This window comes from Natator depressus, chromosome 5 (assembly GCF_965152275.1).
Source record: "Natator depressus isolate rNatDep1 chromosome 5, rNatDep2.hap1, whole genome shotgun sequence".
Classification (NCBI taxonomy): domain Eukaryota; kingdom Metazoa; phylum Chordata; order Testudines; family Cheloniidae; genus Natator; species Natator depressus.
Window position 1 is genome coordinate 72,533,425 of NC_134238.1, and position 17,579 is coordinate 72,551,003.

Below are 17,579 nucleotides of genomic sequence, written 5' to 3' on the forward strand. Positions count from 1 at the left end.
AAGCAGGCTGTACTTGTGTAGAGTTATATGGGACTGAATTTCATGGTTTTTTTTAATAGTGTGTGTGTTTTTGTTAAACTAACTACAGCATTTTAAAGAATTTTTACCCTTAAGTCACTGATACATAGTATCAAACTTAATGTCAATCAACTTCTAAGTTTTTGTCTGTGAAAGAATATATATATTTCAAGCCTTTGACATACCCTTTATATATATAGATATAGATATAAATAAATACAGGGACTATATATTTTAACCGTTTGACAAATTCTTTTTTTAATATATATATTAAATGTATATAGCTATATATCTACATATCTATCTATATAAAAAAACCAAGAATTTGTCAGAGGGTTGAAATGTCACAGAGAGACTTCTGTAATGAGACAAAACTGAAATTCAAGATAAACCACAAAAACAATAAATCAGTCAATGACTACATTAACAGATATCTTGGGCGGGGGAACCCCACCACTTACTGTTGTTCAGGCATGTATTTAAATCTAGATTGCTAATCTAAAAGATGCCAGTTACTTTTTATAAAGTACTGCATTCATGCTTTCAAGGATTGCAGCTCTCTTTTCTCTGTAGATTCTAGTGAAAGTCTCAAGAGAAGCATATTGGTCTTAAGAGAACATAAGAAAAAGCAGGGATCTACTATATAAACATCTGGGCCCTTTAGAAGAATTGATGTCATCAGCTAATAATAAATTCATATGGATTATAGTAAGGTTATGAACATAAAATGAGTGTTCAGAGGCGGAGAGAAAAGTGCCCCTTACAATCAATAAAGTATAAATCTCTTGTTAATGGAGTCTACAGCAGGGAGAGAGAAAGAATAAGTTGAGAATTAAATGTTTTAGGAATTCCTTAAAGTTTTGAAAGCAGGAGATTTGTCTGCAATTTTTTATGATGTGCTTATGAGATATTTGATTAGGTTCAGCTTCAGCCTATTATGATTATTTACTGAATGTCATCAGCATGCTTAACCTTACAGAAACATAAAGGAATATATAGTCTCTGTCCCAACAAGCTCTCACTCTTGATCAGACACACAGTACAGTTCAGACACATAGGTACGCAGATTGAAGAATCAATCTCATAGTATTGTAGCTATTTTAAAAATCTATTTATATTATATCTTATTTTGGGGGGGAATTATGGTCCACAAAAGCACGTGATGAAAGAGGAGGAATAAAATATATAACAAATCTTAAGTAATAGAGGGAATTGATGACCCAATCATAGACTGTGGGACATCATCAAAGGGAACACTCAAGGAAATTGTGATTTATAGATGTGGTACATAGAGCCAGCTTCTGGGACACCATATTTAAAAGGACTAAACTAGAATAGAAGAAATAACTTGTCTGATTTAAATCACCCTGGATCCTCAAAGGAAAAAATGGGGAGGGGGGAGGAAGTAAGCAATGGAAATTGCTATATGAACCATTTTCTGGTGTAAATATTATGTATATTAATAAAGGAAAAGATGAAATCACCAAATATAACAGGAAAACTGAAAAACTAAGGGTGAGTTTAAAAAGGTCAACAGGAATACAGAATGTGTGATACTCACTGAGAGAGGAAATGAAAGGCTACAGAAGAAAACCTAGCCCAAGCTGGGGGAATTAGTGTAACACTTAAATATTAATAGAAGGTAAGAAAAACAATGTGGCTAACTAAGGAAGTCATAGGAATAAAAGAAGTTGTGTGAAGCATGTGTAATGATGCAAAATGAAAAAGGGATAAAGAAAGTTATGAAAGAAAGCTGAAAGGGAATAAAACTGCTTGTCAGCCAAAACAGAGATTGAAAGGAAGATTGTCCAGGTAGAACAAAAACAATACAACATTAAATACAGAAATGTTACAGACTGATGTGGAGAAAAGGAACAGCATCACTAAGTACTAGTGAAAGGAAATTTGCAGAGGAACAGGATACATGGTTTTGTAGCTGAAAAGTCTTTAAATGAGTTCTAAGTGTTCCCACAGGGTTAGACCAGGGGTAGTTTCTAGATTAAAGTAAAATGTATGTGCTTTAAATTATGAAAAGATTCTAGGGTTAGTTAGATTACACCCCAGAATCCTGGGGGGAAAAAAGGCTTAATAGCCTAAGTACAAATTATGTGTATGTGGTTTATTCTGATTTTTTTTTTTAAACACTACACCACCTTAGGGCACAAGGAAATTCCAACATCCTTTAAGAAAGGAAAGAGGAAGGCAACTATAAAATCGTAGAAATTAAAGACAGAAAAGAACATTTGTTAGACAGAATTGCACTTACATTTTCTGCTAGAATCTTAATTTAGTACAGCACTTTCCACAAACACTGCACATTTAAGCAAATTTAGCCAGTTTGGCACACTTTTTTCTCTTCTGGGCATTAGTGAGTAGTCATCAGTATTACTGCTAACATTAGACGCCAAAAAAAAGAAAAAAAAAAGTACAGCACTGGAAGCATGATGTGGAACTAAACAACTCTGGTTAAAGACGCTTAGTACCTCCACAAGGTAACGTAAAATAACGACTTGTTCAGCACTTTGCAGGATATAGACCTATGTAGGATGTTAAAAAGAATTACAATACTTTGTGTAACCTGGAATTATATTCATTATGTGATGCCTACAAAATAATAAGAAACTATTTGAGAGAGATGTACAAGTAAAAGCACTAAAGCCAGGTAATTTTAATGAGCAGTACAAAGGACCAGATGGCAATAATATCACTGGTCATGGCATATTCGTTTTGTGGAATTCCACTTTTACACCGGTTGTTAAAATAGCATGTGCACATAAATTAGAGTTTTTGGTCTTCTTATATTTGCATGGATTTACTGTGTAGATGAGTACTACAATGGACCTGGGTTCTGATCCTTTACCAGTTTCATAGTTGGTAATGCCATTTACTTTAATAGAGATACTCCTGATTTATACCCATGTAAGACAAATGAGAATCAGGCCTAGTGAACAGAATAGAATTCCAAAGAGACTTTTTTATATATATAATTCAGCTTCTTCTACTATTCACTAATCTATCCCTCCTCCATTTTATTGGTTCACAAAGTTCGACATTTGGGTAAACCAAAGAAGATAAATGCTGTATATTGAATTCAATTAATAGTGCATCTCTTTGAAAAGTTTTCTTATTTTACGTGCTGAATTTAATTTTTTACAATGACTGAAAGGAATGTGCAATATCTTACTCCTGGGGGAATTCTGCACCAAACTATTAAAAATTTGGCAGCAAAAATTGAAAATTCTGTGCACAACATTTTAAAATTGTACAAAATTTTGCATATTTTATTTGTCAAAATAACACAATATTTTGATTATTTTGGTAATTTATTTAAACTATAATACAAGATATGGAGAATAGGAGTGGGGAGCACTGGAGGAAATCCCCGGACCCTCTCTGTCTAATAGTAATATAGCTAGTATTGATCCTTTTCTTCTAGTTATTAGTCAACAGATATATGCAGCCATATGCTCAGTGTTATATCATAGGCAACTGAAGAGCAAGTGAAGACTGGGGAATCAAACTCACAGATTATATTGGCTATTGACCATCTCCAGAAAGGTCAGTAGTAAACTGTTCATGGAGCGCATTTTGATATGAAAATTCTTCAGTCCAAAAATGTAGACTAATCACAAAAGCGCCATAAGCATTCATAAGGCCATACTGTCCTTTACACCACTCTGGCAATGTAAAGGAGCCTTAAAACTTTTACACCTGTTTTACACTCCTGGGGGAATTCACAAAGACAATGGGAACAATTCACTAGGCAAGCAGGCTGCTACATTCTGCTCTGCCTGAGGGGCCAGAGCCGGCCCCATGTCTATCTCCTCAGAAACACCCGGAAACTCTGCTTCTCCATGCTGAGTGTGCCACAACAGCAAGCAAGAGGGAGAGCGTGTCTCTCTTTCACGGATGACGGCCCAGCTCCTGCCCCCGGTGGTGATTTACATCTCTACCAGCTGCTCTGGGTGCCCAAATCAACCTGCCTGCGCTGCTGGGGAGGGGCTTTAGACCACTCTTGTGGCCTCCCTTTGCTTCCCTGTCAGAAGTCATTTTTCTGCAGGGAAACAAAGGAATCTGCGGGGGCCATGAATTCTGTGCACGTGCAGTGATGCACAGTTCCCCCAGGAGTAATATCTGTGTTTGTGATAATAGGAAAATGTTATAAATTTCCCCTAAGAAGAAATGAAATCAGTAGAGGAGAGAATTTCTCTGACTTGTTGCTTCAAATAGCTAATATTTGAACAAGGGTACAAAGTATAAATTCCCTGCAGCCAAAATCCATTTTGCTTTATTGAAGAAGTGCACTTCCCCGCCACAATTGCAAACTGCTACCCGAAACTATTTATTACAGTGTCAAAGCTGCAATTCTTGTCTTTGACTTTCATACCACAATCATATTAATACTCTAGTCTGTTACTGAAAATGTTCTGTAATTTTGTAATGCTTTCCTTAGCTGTTAGTCTCAATGTAGTGCTTATACTTCATGGAGGAGAACTGCAGTTCTATTTATGTAAACGGTACTGGACAACTCTGCAGTTTGGTTGGACTCTCTGCACCTCTGCCACTCTTAAGAAGGCAGCACACCATGCTTTTTAAGGACCTTCTTTGCCAAGAGTTCACTCTGTTTGTCTCCTCCTCCCCTCCATCTCTCTCACATAGTGTCTCCCCATCCACTACATGCAGTTTCTTTCCTCATCCCACTAGATGGGTGGAGAGACCATGAGTGTGGAATGGAGGGAGAAGCAGAGGGGCTCTGCAAGGGAGAGATGCAGCAGTGGCTGGGAGGTAGAATCGGGGCGACAGTGGAGGGAGGGGAACCATGAGGGCACTAAATGGGGAAGCAGAAGCTCCGGGGGATAAAGGAGGGAAGGAAAAGAAGTGGAAGCGTTTTAGGGGTAGAGGAGAGACTGAGAGATCAGGGAATCTCTGCGATCTAGCTGAGGAGTGAGGTGGGGAGGAGTGGCTGCAGTTGTTGGGAAGGTTGGAGATGTTGAAAGAGGTACAGCTGGTGACCAGGGGAGGGTTGGGAGGTGAGGCATTCAGAGAGTATGGTTACAAGAGTGCAATAAGAATCTATATAGAGTAGAATTGAGTGCCAGGACAAGCTGAAGTAGTAGGATGGCTGCACTTCTGAGAGTCGTGCAGCATTGTTTCTTGAAGCTGTTGCTGGCTAATTTGGCTGATGAGGAAGAAGGTGGCAGTTGGAGAAAGTATTGTGTGCCTGTGGGGATGGTGTTTTTAAAATGTTCAGAATATGAAGATCTTATAAAAATCCAAATAGAGATACAGTATTGGACTGGAATCTTATTTAGTTCTTAATATGTTTGAGGAATAAAAAGAAAATATCTGGGAGATAAAATAACATTTTATAAATGTTTAAAAAATTGAAATCTGTATTAACCATTTACTAGAAAACCACACCTGGCAACTGAGCTTTGCTAACAAAGTGGTGTTTTACACAACTGCATTCTTCCAGTGCTAAGCACTGCCCAGTTTCATGCAAAACTGCATCCTTACCAACAGCATTGGTATAACTAACTGCATTATGATCATTGCAGAATATAACTGTAATAGTAACACTTGAATTCTTCCTCATTTGTAGATCATTTAGCTTCAAAAGTATGCTTTTTTTATTTAAAAAAAATCATGCTGTGGAGTGTCCTCTTCCTGATTCCAGTACTCTTTTTTTTTTTTTAAAGGGAGTCAGGTTTATTTCCCACACACTCACATTCTGATTAAGCCTTTGGAAAAATCTGAAAATCTTCCTTTTCCTTATCATATTGTGGTATTGTAGTATTGCCCTGAAGCAGAGACCTCAAAAGAACCTTTTGTTTTTATCTGATCTCAAAGACAAGATGAGTTTATCAGGACAAACAATGTATACAAAAGGAAGGAGCTCTGATTTAGTAGGTGAAAGTAACCTTTTTACAGATAAATTTGTTAGACTAATAACCATTCTTAGTTCATATACAGATGTTTCATCTGTAGATTGCAAAGTGCTTTACGAAGGAAGAGAAGTATATTTTACCTGCTTTATAGATAGAGAAACTGATTCACCTGGGAGTGAATTGACTTGCTTAAGGTGATGCAGAAAGCAAGTGGTGGACCTAGGAATTAGAGCCAAGCCCTGCCCACTAGACCATTACACAAAATATCTTAATTCTGGAACAATTGGAATAATGACACAGTCTGTTATAAGCAAATATTGTACTATTTTAATGTGCATGTGAATATTTATTTTGTTTGGTTGTTGCCTTTTTATAAGGGAGAAGGGAGAGAAGCAATAAGTGGCAAAATGTTCATTCCTCTTCTAATTTTCCACCTAACAATGTTAACATTTTTTGGCCTTCATACTGATGTTGGAATAGGTGACGTAGTTGGAGCTACAATTTTTATTGATTTTGTTTTGTGGTATTGTACAGTATTCCTCCTGCTAACGTAAGTCTGAAACTTCACCATTCACTCACAGCCAGAAGTCTACCGTGATGTCTTTCATTTTTTTCATACTGGCTTAAATCAGTTATATATTTCTATATTGAACTTTTGTTCTTTGTTTGTTAATGTTTTACTTTTAAGTATGTCATAACTTGTAGGCTTTTTAATGGGCAGGCTGAGTGATTACAAAAAATGAGAGGATGTGGATATAAAAAGAAGGCAAATAAACCTAAAATGTTGAAACCACAGACTGTAATGAAAAATGATCTGAATGGAAGGCATACGGCAATACTTATTCTGACACAAAAGGCACATACAACAAACTGGTGGGCGGGCAAGTGGCGTTTGGGTTATGATATTATCTATGGTGCACAGTAAAACTGAGCTTAAAAAACAGTATAAATGAAACCATATACGATTTGCATCTGTCCATTCATTTATTATTTTAAAATGAGGTTACAGTGAAAACTGATTTAAGTGGGCCCAAACAGAATACATTTCAGGAATGAATTATCATAGATCTTGTATGCTAAAGGTTGATATAATCAACAAAACATGATTTTGCTGTAATGCAGACAAACAAGTAGACATAATTCATCATCTGTATTTTACAAAGTATAATACTCCTGCCTTTCAAGTATCTCTCATTTAACACTAAATATCTGTTTCATAAATCTGGAAATGTCTCACTTATTATTGTAAATTACTTCAAAAGAGTGAATCAGGATATCTAGGCTATAGAAAGAAAAGGAGTACTTGTGGCACCTTAGAGACTAACCAATTTATTTGAGCATAAGCTTTCGTGAGCTACAGCTCACTTCATCGGATGCATAAAAATGGAAAATGCAGTGAGGATATTTTTATACACACAGACCATGAAAGTAGGCTGAAGGTAGGCTATAGAAGTATTTGTGAAATAAATCCTACCTAGTAGGTAGCTTCCTGCAGTAGCTTTATTTTTATATCCTCAGTTTTAGTAGTTTATACATTTGCCAAGGACCCAAAATGGACTCTTACCCTTAACATGCTCAGTACAATCAGGTTTTTATATGCCTTTTGGCAGCTTTCTTCGGAAGGCAACATTATCCTGTTCCTGTTCATTGCCACCAAAAGGCTGCTGATTTTTTTTTTTTTTTTTTTTTTTTTTTTTTTTTTTTTAGCTAATAACATTTGTATCATAAATGGCCTGATTCATCTCCAGTGTTTAACCACACCTACTTTGGGCCATTTTATTAAAGCAAGTTAATGATATCCACATCCTTGACATAGTCATAAACGTCTCATGCCCTCTTCTGTCCTCTGAAATTACTTTAAAGAAAGATTTTCATATGCAAATGGTCAACAGGAACAGATAGAGAACCTCAGTATTGTTAACCAAAAATTTTGTTTTCCTCTTGCTGTTGTAGATATTTGATATTTTTTAATCATGCTTTTATCCTCACAGCTCAGCTGCTTTATTTATATTCCAATGTGATGTGGTCATCCCGTGATTGTGACATCAGTGTTTGATAATGGAAATGGGTATAACGTCAAAAATTTAGTTTGATTTTTCTGTAGGATTGTGATGGCGACGGCGACGCAAATGGTCCAGAGTTGGTTTATATGATGGACTATCCTACAGGAGTCTGCAACTGTCCTAAAATATTTTTAGACCTGACATAGTGCTACCTTGTGAAACTCTACCTTTCCTCTACCTTGGAGGACAAATTTATGAATTTTAAAATGTTATCATTGTAAAATGAGGGCGCAAATGCTTGTTTTAATCAGTACTTCTGAAAATTTGCCTAAATGGTTAAGGAAAACTATGAAAAACATAACAGACCATTGGATTAAACTTCCAAGTCTGATGGATTTGAAAGTTTTCTGTGTACAAAAGTCCTTTCTGATTTTCATTATCAAAAGACAATGAAACACATCTAGGCAAGAATAGGATTTATCTACACACTGGACATACCCAAAGATAACTGTACTTTCCTCTCAGACATTGAGCAGAATAAATTACAAGCACCACTGACTCAAAATAAAACAGTTGTCTCTTGTTTACCCTTTCACTATGGCCTCTCCTTTTCAGCTACAATTACAGAATGTGTTAAAATCAACTGAAATGCAATACCAAAGAACACATGTAAAGACTTGCTTTCCTTAATCAAATGCTGCAACTTAGAGACAAAGACTACATCAAATATTTTTTCATGCTACTGCTTCCCAATTGGTGTTTTGTTTTACTGGTTCTGGGCACACACAGCACACCACCTGTTTTTCCTTGAGATGGTAGCATAAAAGGTTAAAGAACAAATTCACCTAGAACTACGTTTCTGATGAGCTCACATAGTAATTGTAGTAACCACATGCTATTTTACTGGAAGGGTGAATTTAGGATATTGTCTGATCTCTCTCTACCTCCCATGGTAAACCTTCTGTTAGCTTTGTGAATTTGGTAGTCGAAGGTGAACGATAAAACATGCCATCTCTTATTTAATGAACCTTCACAGGCTGTGAGGCTGCCAAACTGCTGCAGATTTTAATTTTTTTTTACTTCATTAAGCCACACAGAGGGACAGGTCATGACAATTATCTATTCAGTCCGAACCCCATATTGACTAAAACCTTTAAATCTATAAACCAATATGTATAATAAAACAAAGAGCTTGAGTGAAGGAAGGGACATCCTCCTTGCTCCAGCTGGACTGAAGAATAACTCCAGGAAAATCAAATCAAAACAATTGAATTTTTTGAATGAGTGAAGTGAAGGAAGAAAAAAGGTTAAACTGGCCTTGTTGCAATGAATTATTTTAATATTGTTTCAATAGAATAAAAGAAACTTTTCCACCATTCTTCAGCTACAAGAACACACTATGTGATAGCTGTCTCCACCTTCTGTATTGGCAATAGCTTGTTCTTAGTGACACTTTGTGGTGCCTAGTGCTTCATTCTCCAAACAGCAGTACTATATTGTCTGTCGAACATTCTTTAATAATAGGCTGACCTGTATCTGCTGCTTTTATGGATTAAGACTAAGAGAATGCTAGTTTGACACCCTGCTACTCCCCCACCCCCACCAAAATGATTTACAATATAAATTGTTTTCTTTCAGTTATGAAGTCCATGTTTTCCCCAGTGTGTCTCTGTTTTCATGAATATTTGGCAAACATTAAAAAATATTCTCTCCACCCCACCTCCCCAAATAAACAAACTATACCAGTTGGATTATACTTCTAAGCAATCTTTTAATTTATAATAGCGTGATTGGAACATCATAGTTATTTTTTTTAAGTTTTAAGATAAGGAAATTCAGTGAAACTTTTAAAAAAATCTTATGTAAACCAAAACCAGAGAAATGGAAAGCGGCAGGTCTAGTGCAAATCATAATGGCCTGATTCAAAGACCATTAAACTCAATGAATAGATTTCCATTGACTTAAGTGGACTTTGGATCAGGTCCATACCAAGAGGATGGAGGAAAGCTAGGTCTCCAGCCCCACCTAATAGGTGGAAGTCTCAATTTACACGCTGGCATGTAGAGACTTCCTTGGGATAATGATTGAGGGTAGTGGTCTGTGGCACCTGGTTGAAAATTGAATGATACTCAGGTTGATGTTGGTACCTTAATGAGTGTTTCCAAACTTTCTGGTGGACAGAATTTCTTTGAACTTCTTGAAATTATTAGATGAGTATGTTGCTAGATGAAACTTTGGCTTTCCAATGGTTGCTGCCATGTTGGAGCCCTGCAGTGCGCACATAAACATCCAAGGCCAGCGCACAAAAAAAGTGTCTGCTGTGTAGTTTACCAAATCTGGTATCTTGCTGTATTGTTAGAGGGAAAATATGCTCTTTTAAAAAATAAAGGGGGAACATTTCCTGGCAGTTCCTTGCATAGGTATTTTTAGTAAAATTGATTCAGGGGCCCTAGGCTCATGCTTTTTTATTAATCTTGCACCCACTATAGAACAAAAGTGAAGATTGAATTAATTCCAGATTTACATATTGAATGCCCACCTTAAACATGCTGGCAGAGGTGGTGGGTACAAAATGAATTTTATAAACTTGCATTTAAAAAAGAAATCCTTTTTGAAATATCCCTGGAACCTCCTGGTGTGCTGGAAATATCCCAGAAAAGCTTTATTCTGGTATGGAATTTGCACAAATATACTCTCTTATGACTTTGAGGCTAAACAATTTACATTATTCTGTCCTTGAGGTTAAGCAAAACATGATGATGACATAGTAAATCTGATTCTATTGAGAAAATAATTATGAATTCCATTCTTATGGATATTCAGTATTTGGCTTGCTTTTTTATATTTTTGACTTGAACTAGTTATTTGTTCAGGTTTTGATGGTGGTTTGTTGAATGGCATTTAGTTTGTCAGACTTAATTATGACTTCTTTATAAAATGAGCTTTATTTTGCAAGCTTAATGTTTTGTCTTCTGAGATTGTTTTCTCCCTTCTGTATGTGTAAAAGTTATCTGGGACTCTCAAATCACTTCAAATGCTTCTTCCCATGCAAACCCAAAATAACTGGGCTTTGTGCAGACGGCTTAGCAGGGATAGGAATGAAATTCACCTGAGATCTGTGAGAAGGTACACCTCGACCCCGATATAACGCGACCCGATATAACATGAATTCGGATATAACGCGGTAAAGCAGCGCTCTGGGGGGCGAGGCGGGGCTGCGCGGTCCAGTGGAGCAGCGCATCAGCGTGTTTGGAGGTTCTGGGGGCGGGGTGGTCAGGGGACGGGGGCGTTGGATAGGGTGTGGGAGTCCGGGGGGGCTTGTCGGGGGGGGTGTGTGGATAAGGGGATAGGAGTTCGGGGGGGCAGTCAGGGGACAGGGAGGTGGGGGGGTTGGATGGGTCGGGGCTTCTGAGGGTGCAGGAAGTGACTATTAATAACGGAAATGCTCAAGGCCAAAGCAAGTTCGATATAACGCGGTTTCACCTGTAACGCAGTAAGATTTTTTGGCTACTGAGGACCGCATTATATCAGGGTAGAGGTGTACTTCCATTAACTGGAAGCCAATAGGAATTCCCCTTCATGCCATGCATGGGGTACAGAGATCCTCCCCTACATGATTGTTGGTTCAATGGGCCTACTACACAAGACTGCTGCGGACCTTAATCAGTTAAGAGAACCTTATGCAGGCTTCTAAGCAAAGGTGAGCTTTGACCATTAAGAAGGAGGATCATATTCTTTAGGACTGCCAAAAGAAAAGAACAGGAAACTTGAATTGTGATTCTAGAAAGAAAAGTTGAGGTGGGGATATGCAAAACAGAAATTATTCAGATGATGAAAAATTGATTGTGCCCTCATCTTTGGGACAACCTTTTCTGCATGTGGAACATTTTAGCTATGCTTTTGTATCTGTCAGGGCTAGCAAGTCTATGAGATGAAACCAAAGACTATCTGGTGTAGCCAAAGGAACTTTAGTATATGCTACAGAAGATGTGGTAAGAACTCAGGCTATAAAACACATCAGGCTCTTTGTCTGGGTAGGTTCCATCAAGATTCTTACATTAAAATGTCACCTAAGAGTTTGCCTGCAAGTTGATTCACTGATAGCATAATTACCCAAAAATGCGAAGTCTTTGATTCTGTGAAGTATGGCACTTCTATGTAATTCCTTTAAAAGAAATCAGGATTTTGATTTTTTTGTTCGTCTCCTGTTAGATAAGATCAAATTTTCTAAAAAATCAGTTATCCTTGCCTTCACATCTGCAAGGGAAACCAACTTAAGCAAATGATTTTGTGTGTGTGCGTGATGAACCAGGTTGACTGTGCTCCTTTAATAAGAGTCCATTACAAATTCCTAATAGTCTAGAGATACCAAACTGAAAATGTTAAAAATAGGACTTCTATTGTCCCATTACCGGGTTTCTAAATCAGAGGTTGTCTTTAATTACCACTGGGGTTTTTAAATTTTTGTTCTAGGAAGTATGTAAACTAATACCTTATTAACAATGTGGTGGCAGTCAATAGATCTGCTAGCACTAAAGCTGCATTGTAGAACACCATTCATTATTGAACACCATCATTTAAGGTAATAAGACACTAACCCCCCTATCATTTTCCCTCGTCATAAATGTTAAATGTGCCCATAGTGCACACTTTAGAAGTTCCTTCGTTGTAATTACCTGAACCTAAAGAAGCAAGGAATTTCAAGACAAAGGGACCAAATGCACAAGTGGATTCTTCACAGTTACTGATTTTATTAAAGGCAATAAAACTTACTTGAGTATTGTGTGGAAGAAGAAAAAAAAAGTGAAACAAAGTTTAAAAACCCAGCAAATAGACTGTGTTTATATATAACTGTGAATTAAGTTGAAAAGTCTCAGCTTTAAATTCATTATGCTCAGCTGAATAAATACTTTAGTCTTCTTACTAGATTTAAGTAAGTTTTACATGGCAAAATTTAAGAATATTAAATTTTAGCACATAAATATATCAATACTATTAATTAAAAAATGAAAGAGACCTCTACTTTGCTTTGGGCCTGAGAGATGCTTTGTATTGCATTGCCCTATGGGGAAAAGTTTGAGCCTCGTATCCTATTTGAGATTCACAGGGGAACCAAGCCTGCATTGCTTCCTGCACCTCCAAAGGAAAGACAAGATGAGGGGAAAAACTAGCTGAGCACACCTCAGAGAATTTGAAAAGGGGCCAACCAGTTGCAAAGTAAAGACAGTAGTTCATTAAGACCCTGATCCAGCACAGCAGTCAAGAACAGTTTTGCCGACTTTTGCAATTTTACTGCAAGTTTCACATTTTGTGTTTTTTCTAGAAGCCCCTCAGCCGTCGTTCCCCCCACCACCACCAAAAAAAAAGTGTCTAGCCCATATGGCAGTGGAGAAAAGCTTTAGAATATGTAAGTGCCCTATAAAGGCTCAGAAACCAGAATACAAATAAAAAGAACCAAATTTTATTAATTTATAAAAATCATGATTTTTTTTAAGCCAGTGGGGGCACTACAAGTAGTGTCATAATTTTTTGCAGGTCTGATTCATGGTTTTTAAATGTTTGGGGTTGGCAATACTGTACTTATTTATTTAATTTTATATGCATGAATATTCCCATTGGCTTCAGACAGCTCATGGTTATAATTAAGCATATGCTTAAGAGATTTGCTGGATTGGGCCTCAGATGCCCCTCATTAACTGTCAGTAAAAAATGACAAGACTTGCTCTGGCTATTAGACCAAAATGGGAGAATCTGCTTGGATGTCTCAGGTGTCTGCCTAATTGAGGTCCAGATTGGTAAACACTGAAGAGGTCACTAAGAAACCGTGCTATGCCAGAAACTAATAAAACGCTTTTGCGTTAAGATACAGGATCTAATGGGTATGAACTATGAAATCTGGTCCAGAGTCCAGTTCACCTTATCCAAAGATAGTAAAGCTCAGATCTGGCGTTCTTGTCCTGGAGCCATCTACAGTACCTGTAGAGACAGGTTTTTAGAAATACGTGTGTGTATGAGAAGTGAAGTAAAGTTTTCACGTCTATGATGTTTGAAAACTGGGGAAGATACTTATTAAAATATAGTTTGGGCATCGTTGACAGCCTGAAACTGTTTCATACAGACCTGCCATGAAATTACATAATCATTAATTTACTTTAATTTCCAGCTTCAAATAAAATATTTTATGGTGTAAATATTCCATGCATAAAAATATGTTGCATTAGGATAGTGCTATCATTTAAAAAGAAACACATTACTTTTAAAATGGACAAATCAAACTTCCAATGTCAAATTAATAATAATGAAAAAAATCCCAGAAGTATTAACATTTTAAAAAGCAGAAAGAGGTATTAAAAAATCACCCTCCTACAAGAGTATACATAGCTATCTATTCTAACCCAAGAAACGTATTAGCTATCCTCATCCCTTTCCTTCGTAGTGTTTGTTAGTACTCTGATTTTGTCTTTATTAGGCCTCAGTCTTGCAAAGACTTAGCATATGATATGTTTAACGTCAGCAGGACTACACGTTTGAAGTTAAGGGCTTGTCTTCTCTACCATGCCGCATTGGCTCAGCTGCATCCGATGTAACACATCTGGTGAAGACATACTATTTCAACAAGAGAGCACACTCCTGTCGGTGTAATTACTCCACCACTTCAAGTCGATATAACTTATGTCACTCAAGGGTGTTTTTTCACACCCCTGAGCAACGTAAGTTACATCGACTTAAGTGTTAGTGCAGACAAGCCCTAAGTCTTTGCAGGAAGTCTAGGCAGATTGCTGCATTTACGCAGAGCTCTACTGACTTCAGTTGGGCCCTGCTGCAGAGGCCTCAGTCCGTTTGCACATTGTATATTGCAGAATTGGGGCCTAGGTTTGCAAACTGTTCTGGGCAGGGACTGTCTCTGCCTGTGTGTTTGTATAATACCAAGTTCAAAGGGGCCCAGAATTCACTGGAGCCCTTTCAGCTATTGTGATACAAATGATAATACAGTACTATACTATACCTCCATCTCTCAATATAGTAACTTAAAGAAGGATAAAATGTTGAATTTTAAAATGTTCCTGTTTTAAAATCTGTTCAACCTAATTAAAAATTGCTTATTATCACAGTGCAAGCCTTCAGCGTGTGGAAAAAAATCACCTACAGTAGAAAAAGCAAAATATGAAGAAAACTCCCTTTCAGATAGTTTTATCAACACGCTTTAGCTTCTTACCTCTGTGGCTGCCACAAGTATGTGCAGCCGTGGCTTACTTAATTCTTCCAATTACTTTAACAATTTTTCTAAAAGGCCTTAAGCATTGGTTGCTATGTGAAAAATTGTTCTTCCACACTGTATTCAGTAAAAACATAGCTCTTGGTTCATCTAGTTTCCTCTGTTGTAGCATCTTCTACTGTATCTTGACTTGATTAGTTTCAGCAATCTGTTTTAAAAGGCAGGTTTGTTTCCTTGCCATCTAAGTGTTTGCTCTGCTTTAAATTTTCACAGCATCTGCGGAATGGAAATGGAAGAGTTTCATACAGTTTTGTCAATGCTTTTTTTAGTTTTATAAATTCAACAATCAAGATAAAACTTGGTGCCTTCTGCTTACTGTTTTGGCAGCGTTCGTAATATTGTACCTTTTGACTTCTACAATCTCTCTACTTTCCTGGCAAACAGATTTTTTTCTCGGCTATTATTAAACAAAATCTTCTCTTCAGAATAACTCTATCAAGTAATTTTATTGTATTTTCTAATGCCACTACTTTACTTTACATTTTATTCTAGTTTGGTTTCCTATTGATGCTCTGTTTATTGCAACACTTTAGCTTTCTTACCAATTTTGTGGGAAACTTTGAGTAGTCACACTAATGAATTCTTAGGAAAAAAGTCTCTCAGTTACTGGTCAAATTTCAGAGCCTTCAAAACTAACTTATCCAATTTTTACAGAATGTCTCCATTTAAATTTTGGAAAGTTTAGGGGTTGAGAACAATGCTTTTGTTTTCAAGTGAAATAGTCCTGAAGACTGAAGTCCTTTCTCTATTGTATCCACAGCTAAAGGGACATTCTGGGCACTAATTAGCAGTACAGGTTACCTCACAACTCCCTCCCAATGTGCTTCAAACTTGTCATCGAGGGACCGCCTAGTGGAGAGAGCGTAATTCAATCTCAATGTCTGTTCAACCCCTGAGTCTGCTGGAACTACTAACAAGGTTGCCAGTTGTGATGGCCATCTTGATGTGGACACCTGCCCACTGGAAACTGGACTGAGACTAATTCACTTCTCATAAGCCATCCAGGAATCAGATGGTTACAGTTTGGGTTGTTACTAAATGTAGTATGTCCCTGTGAAGCCATCTTATATTTGTAATGTAAAACTCCCACAACACTATGAAATTGAGTCACATACACAAACTTTTCGAGAGTGGAGCAGACAGAGGGTACTCTACAATTCAAGAATGTTAACCTGGTCCCTGTATGTGCTCCTGGATTTAGTTCTACAGGGCTCTGAACCAGTTTATGCTGTATTTTAACAATTTTACTTTGTTCCCATAGGTAGGATTTTCTAAAGCCCTTAAGTGATTTAAAAACACAGATATCATAGTTTTTTTAGGAGCCTTTGAAAATTCTACTGTTAGCCTTGTGGCATCTCTTCCTTTGTAAATTATCAACTTTGGATTTATTTCCTCATATCAGTAATTTTTTGCTGTCCATAGTATCTGCCTAAAAACCTGTTGCCATTGGAATTGAAGAAACAGTTACCCTAATGTGTTTAATATTTTCTAATAATGTCACATTGAATTTAGAAAATTAGGATTAGATTAACTTTTTTAGTTATTTAGTTAATCTATCTATATTCATAAAACACAAGGACAGTATACTGTCATTTTGTCAAACTTATATGATATCCTTCCTCCCCAGCCCAACTCTGGCAAACAAAATCTTTCAGTAAAAAGAAAATGAATGCTGTCATCTAAAGGTTTCTATAATTTTAAAATTTTTATGTTTAGAAATAAAATTACTTGAAATTGCTGTTGATTTTTTTTTTGTAAATTCTCAGTTGCTGTCACAAAACCCCTCATGATGCCACTTTTATCAAATAAACCCAATAATTATCAGATTTTTTGTAAGAATAATGATTTTGTGAATTAGTTAAAACATTACAAGGACTAAAGAGATTATTCCCTCCAACTTTTAAAGGGAAACTGAAGACATGTTTAAGCAAAGAATAGAATTTCACTTTTTATGGTAGGAGAAAAGGTGAAATCACTAGGTGAAAAAGTGTGAGATCACTGTTGTAGACATCAAACGTGTAAATTGTATATGGAGAGTTGTGTACCTGTAGAATCCAAAACAATGCCTCTCAATATAATTGTAGCATCACATGTGGCTATTACACAAAGAATGACTCTAATCAATACAATCCATGCATATAGTTGCAACTGTACCTATTCCTAGAATAGCAACTATAAAACCATTTTTCAGGAAGATGCTTTCACTTTTAAGAAATGTAGCAGTTCTTTACTATGCAATCACCTTGCATTTATATAGTGCCTTTCATCCTGAAGGATCCCAAAGGGATTTACAGTGAGGTTTTTTTCCTCTCTCTCTCTCTCTGTCTCTCATTCATTTAATGTGCCTTTATTTATGCTGTACACACACACTTCATCCACTCCTGAAATGAATAT

At 36.8% G+C, this 17,579-nt stretch overlaps 1 protein-coding gene across 7 annotated transcripts in view; it reads left to right on the forward strand.

The window, feature by feature from the left end:
• The window catches only part of COMMD10 (COMM domain containing 10), a 158,872-nt gene that overhangs the window by 69,305 nt on the left and 71,988 nt on the right, over positions 1 to 17,579 (forward strand). For 2 of the 7 annotated variants that reach the window (XM_074953004.1, XM_074953005.1), the window contains exon 6: positions 15,946 to 15,984. The exons of 4 other annotated variants lie outside the window; for them this stretch is intronic. In XM_074953004.1, coding sequence (XP_074809105.1) covers positions 15,946 to 15,969 — 24 coding nt within the window. In that variant the 3' untranslated portion in view covers positions 15,970 to 15,984. Of the gene's footprint in view, positions 1 to 15,945; positions 15,985 to 17,579 lie in introns of those variants that run through there. One more of the 7 variants, XM_074953003.1, reaches the window with a different exon arrangement.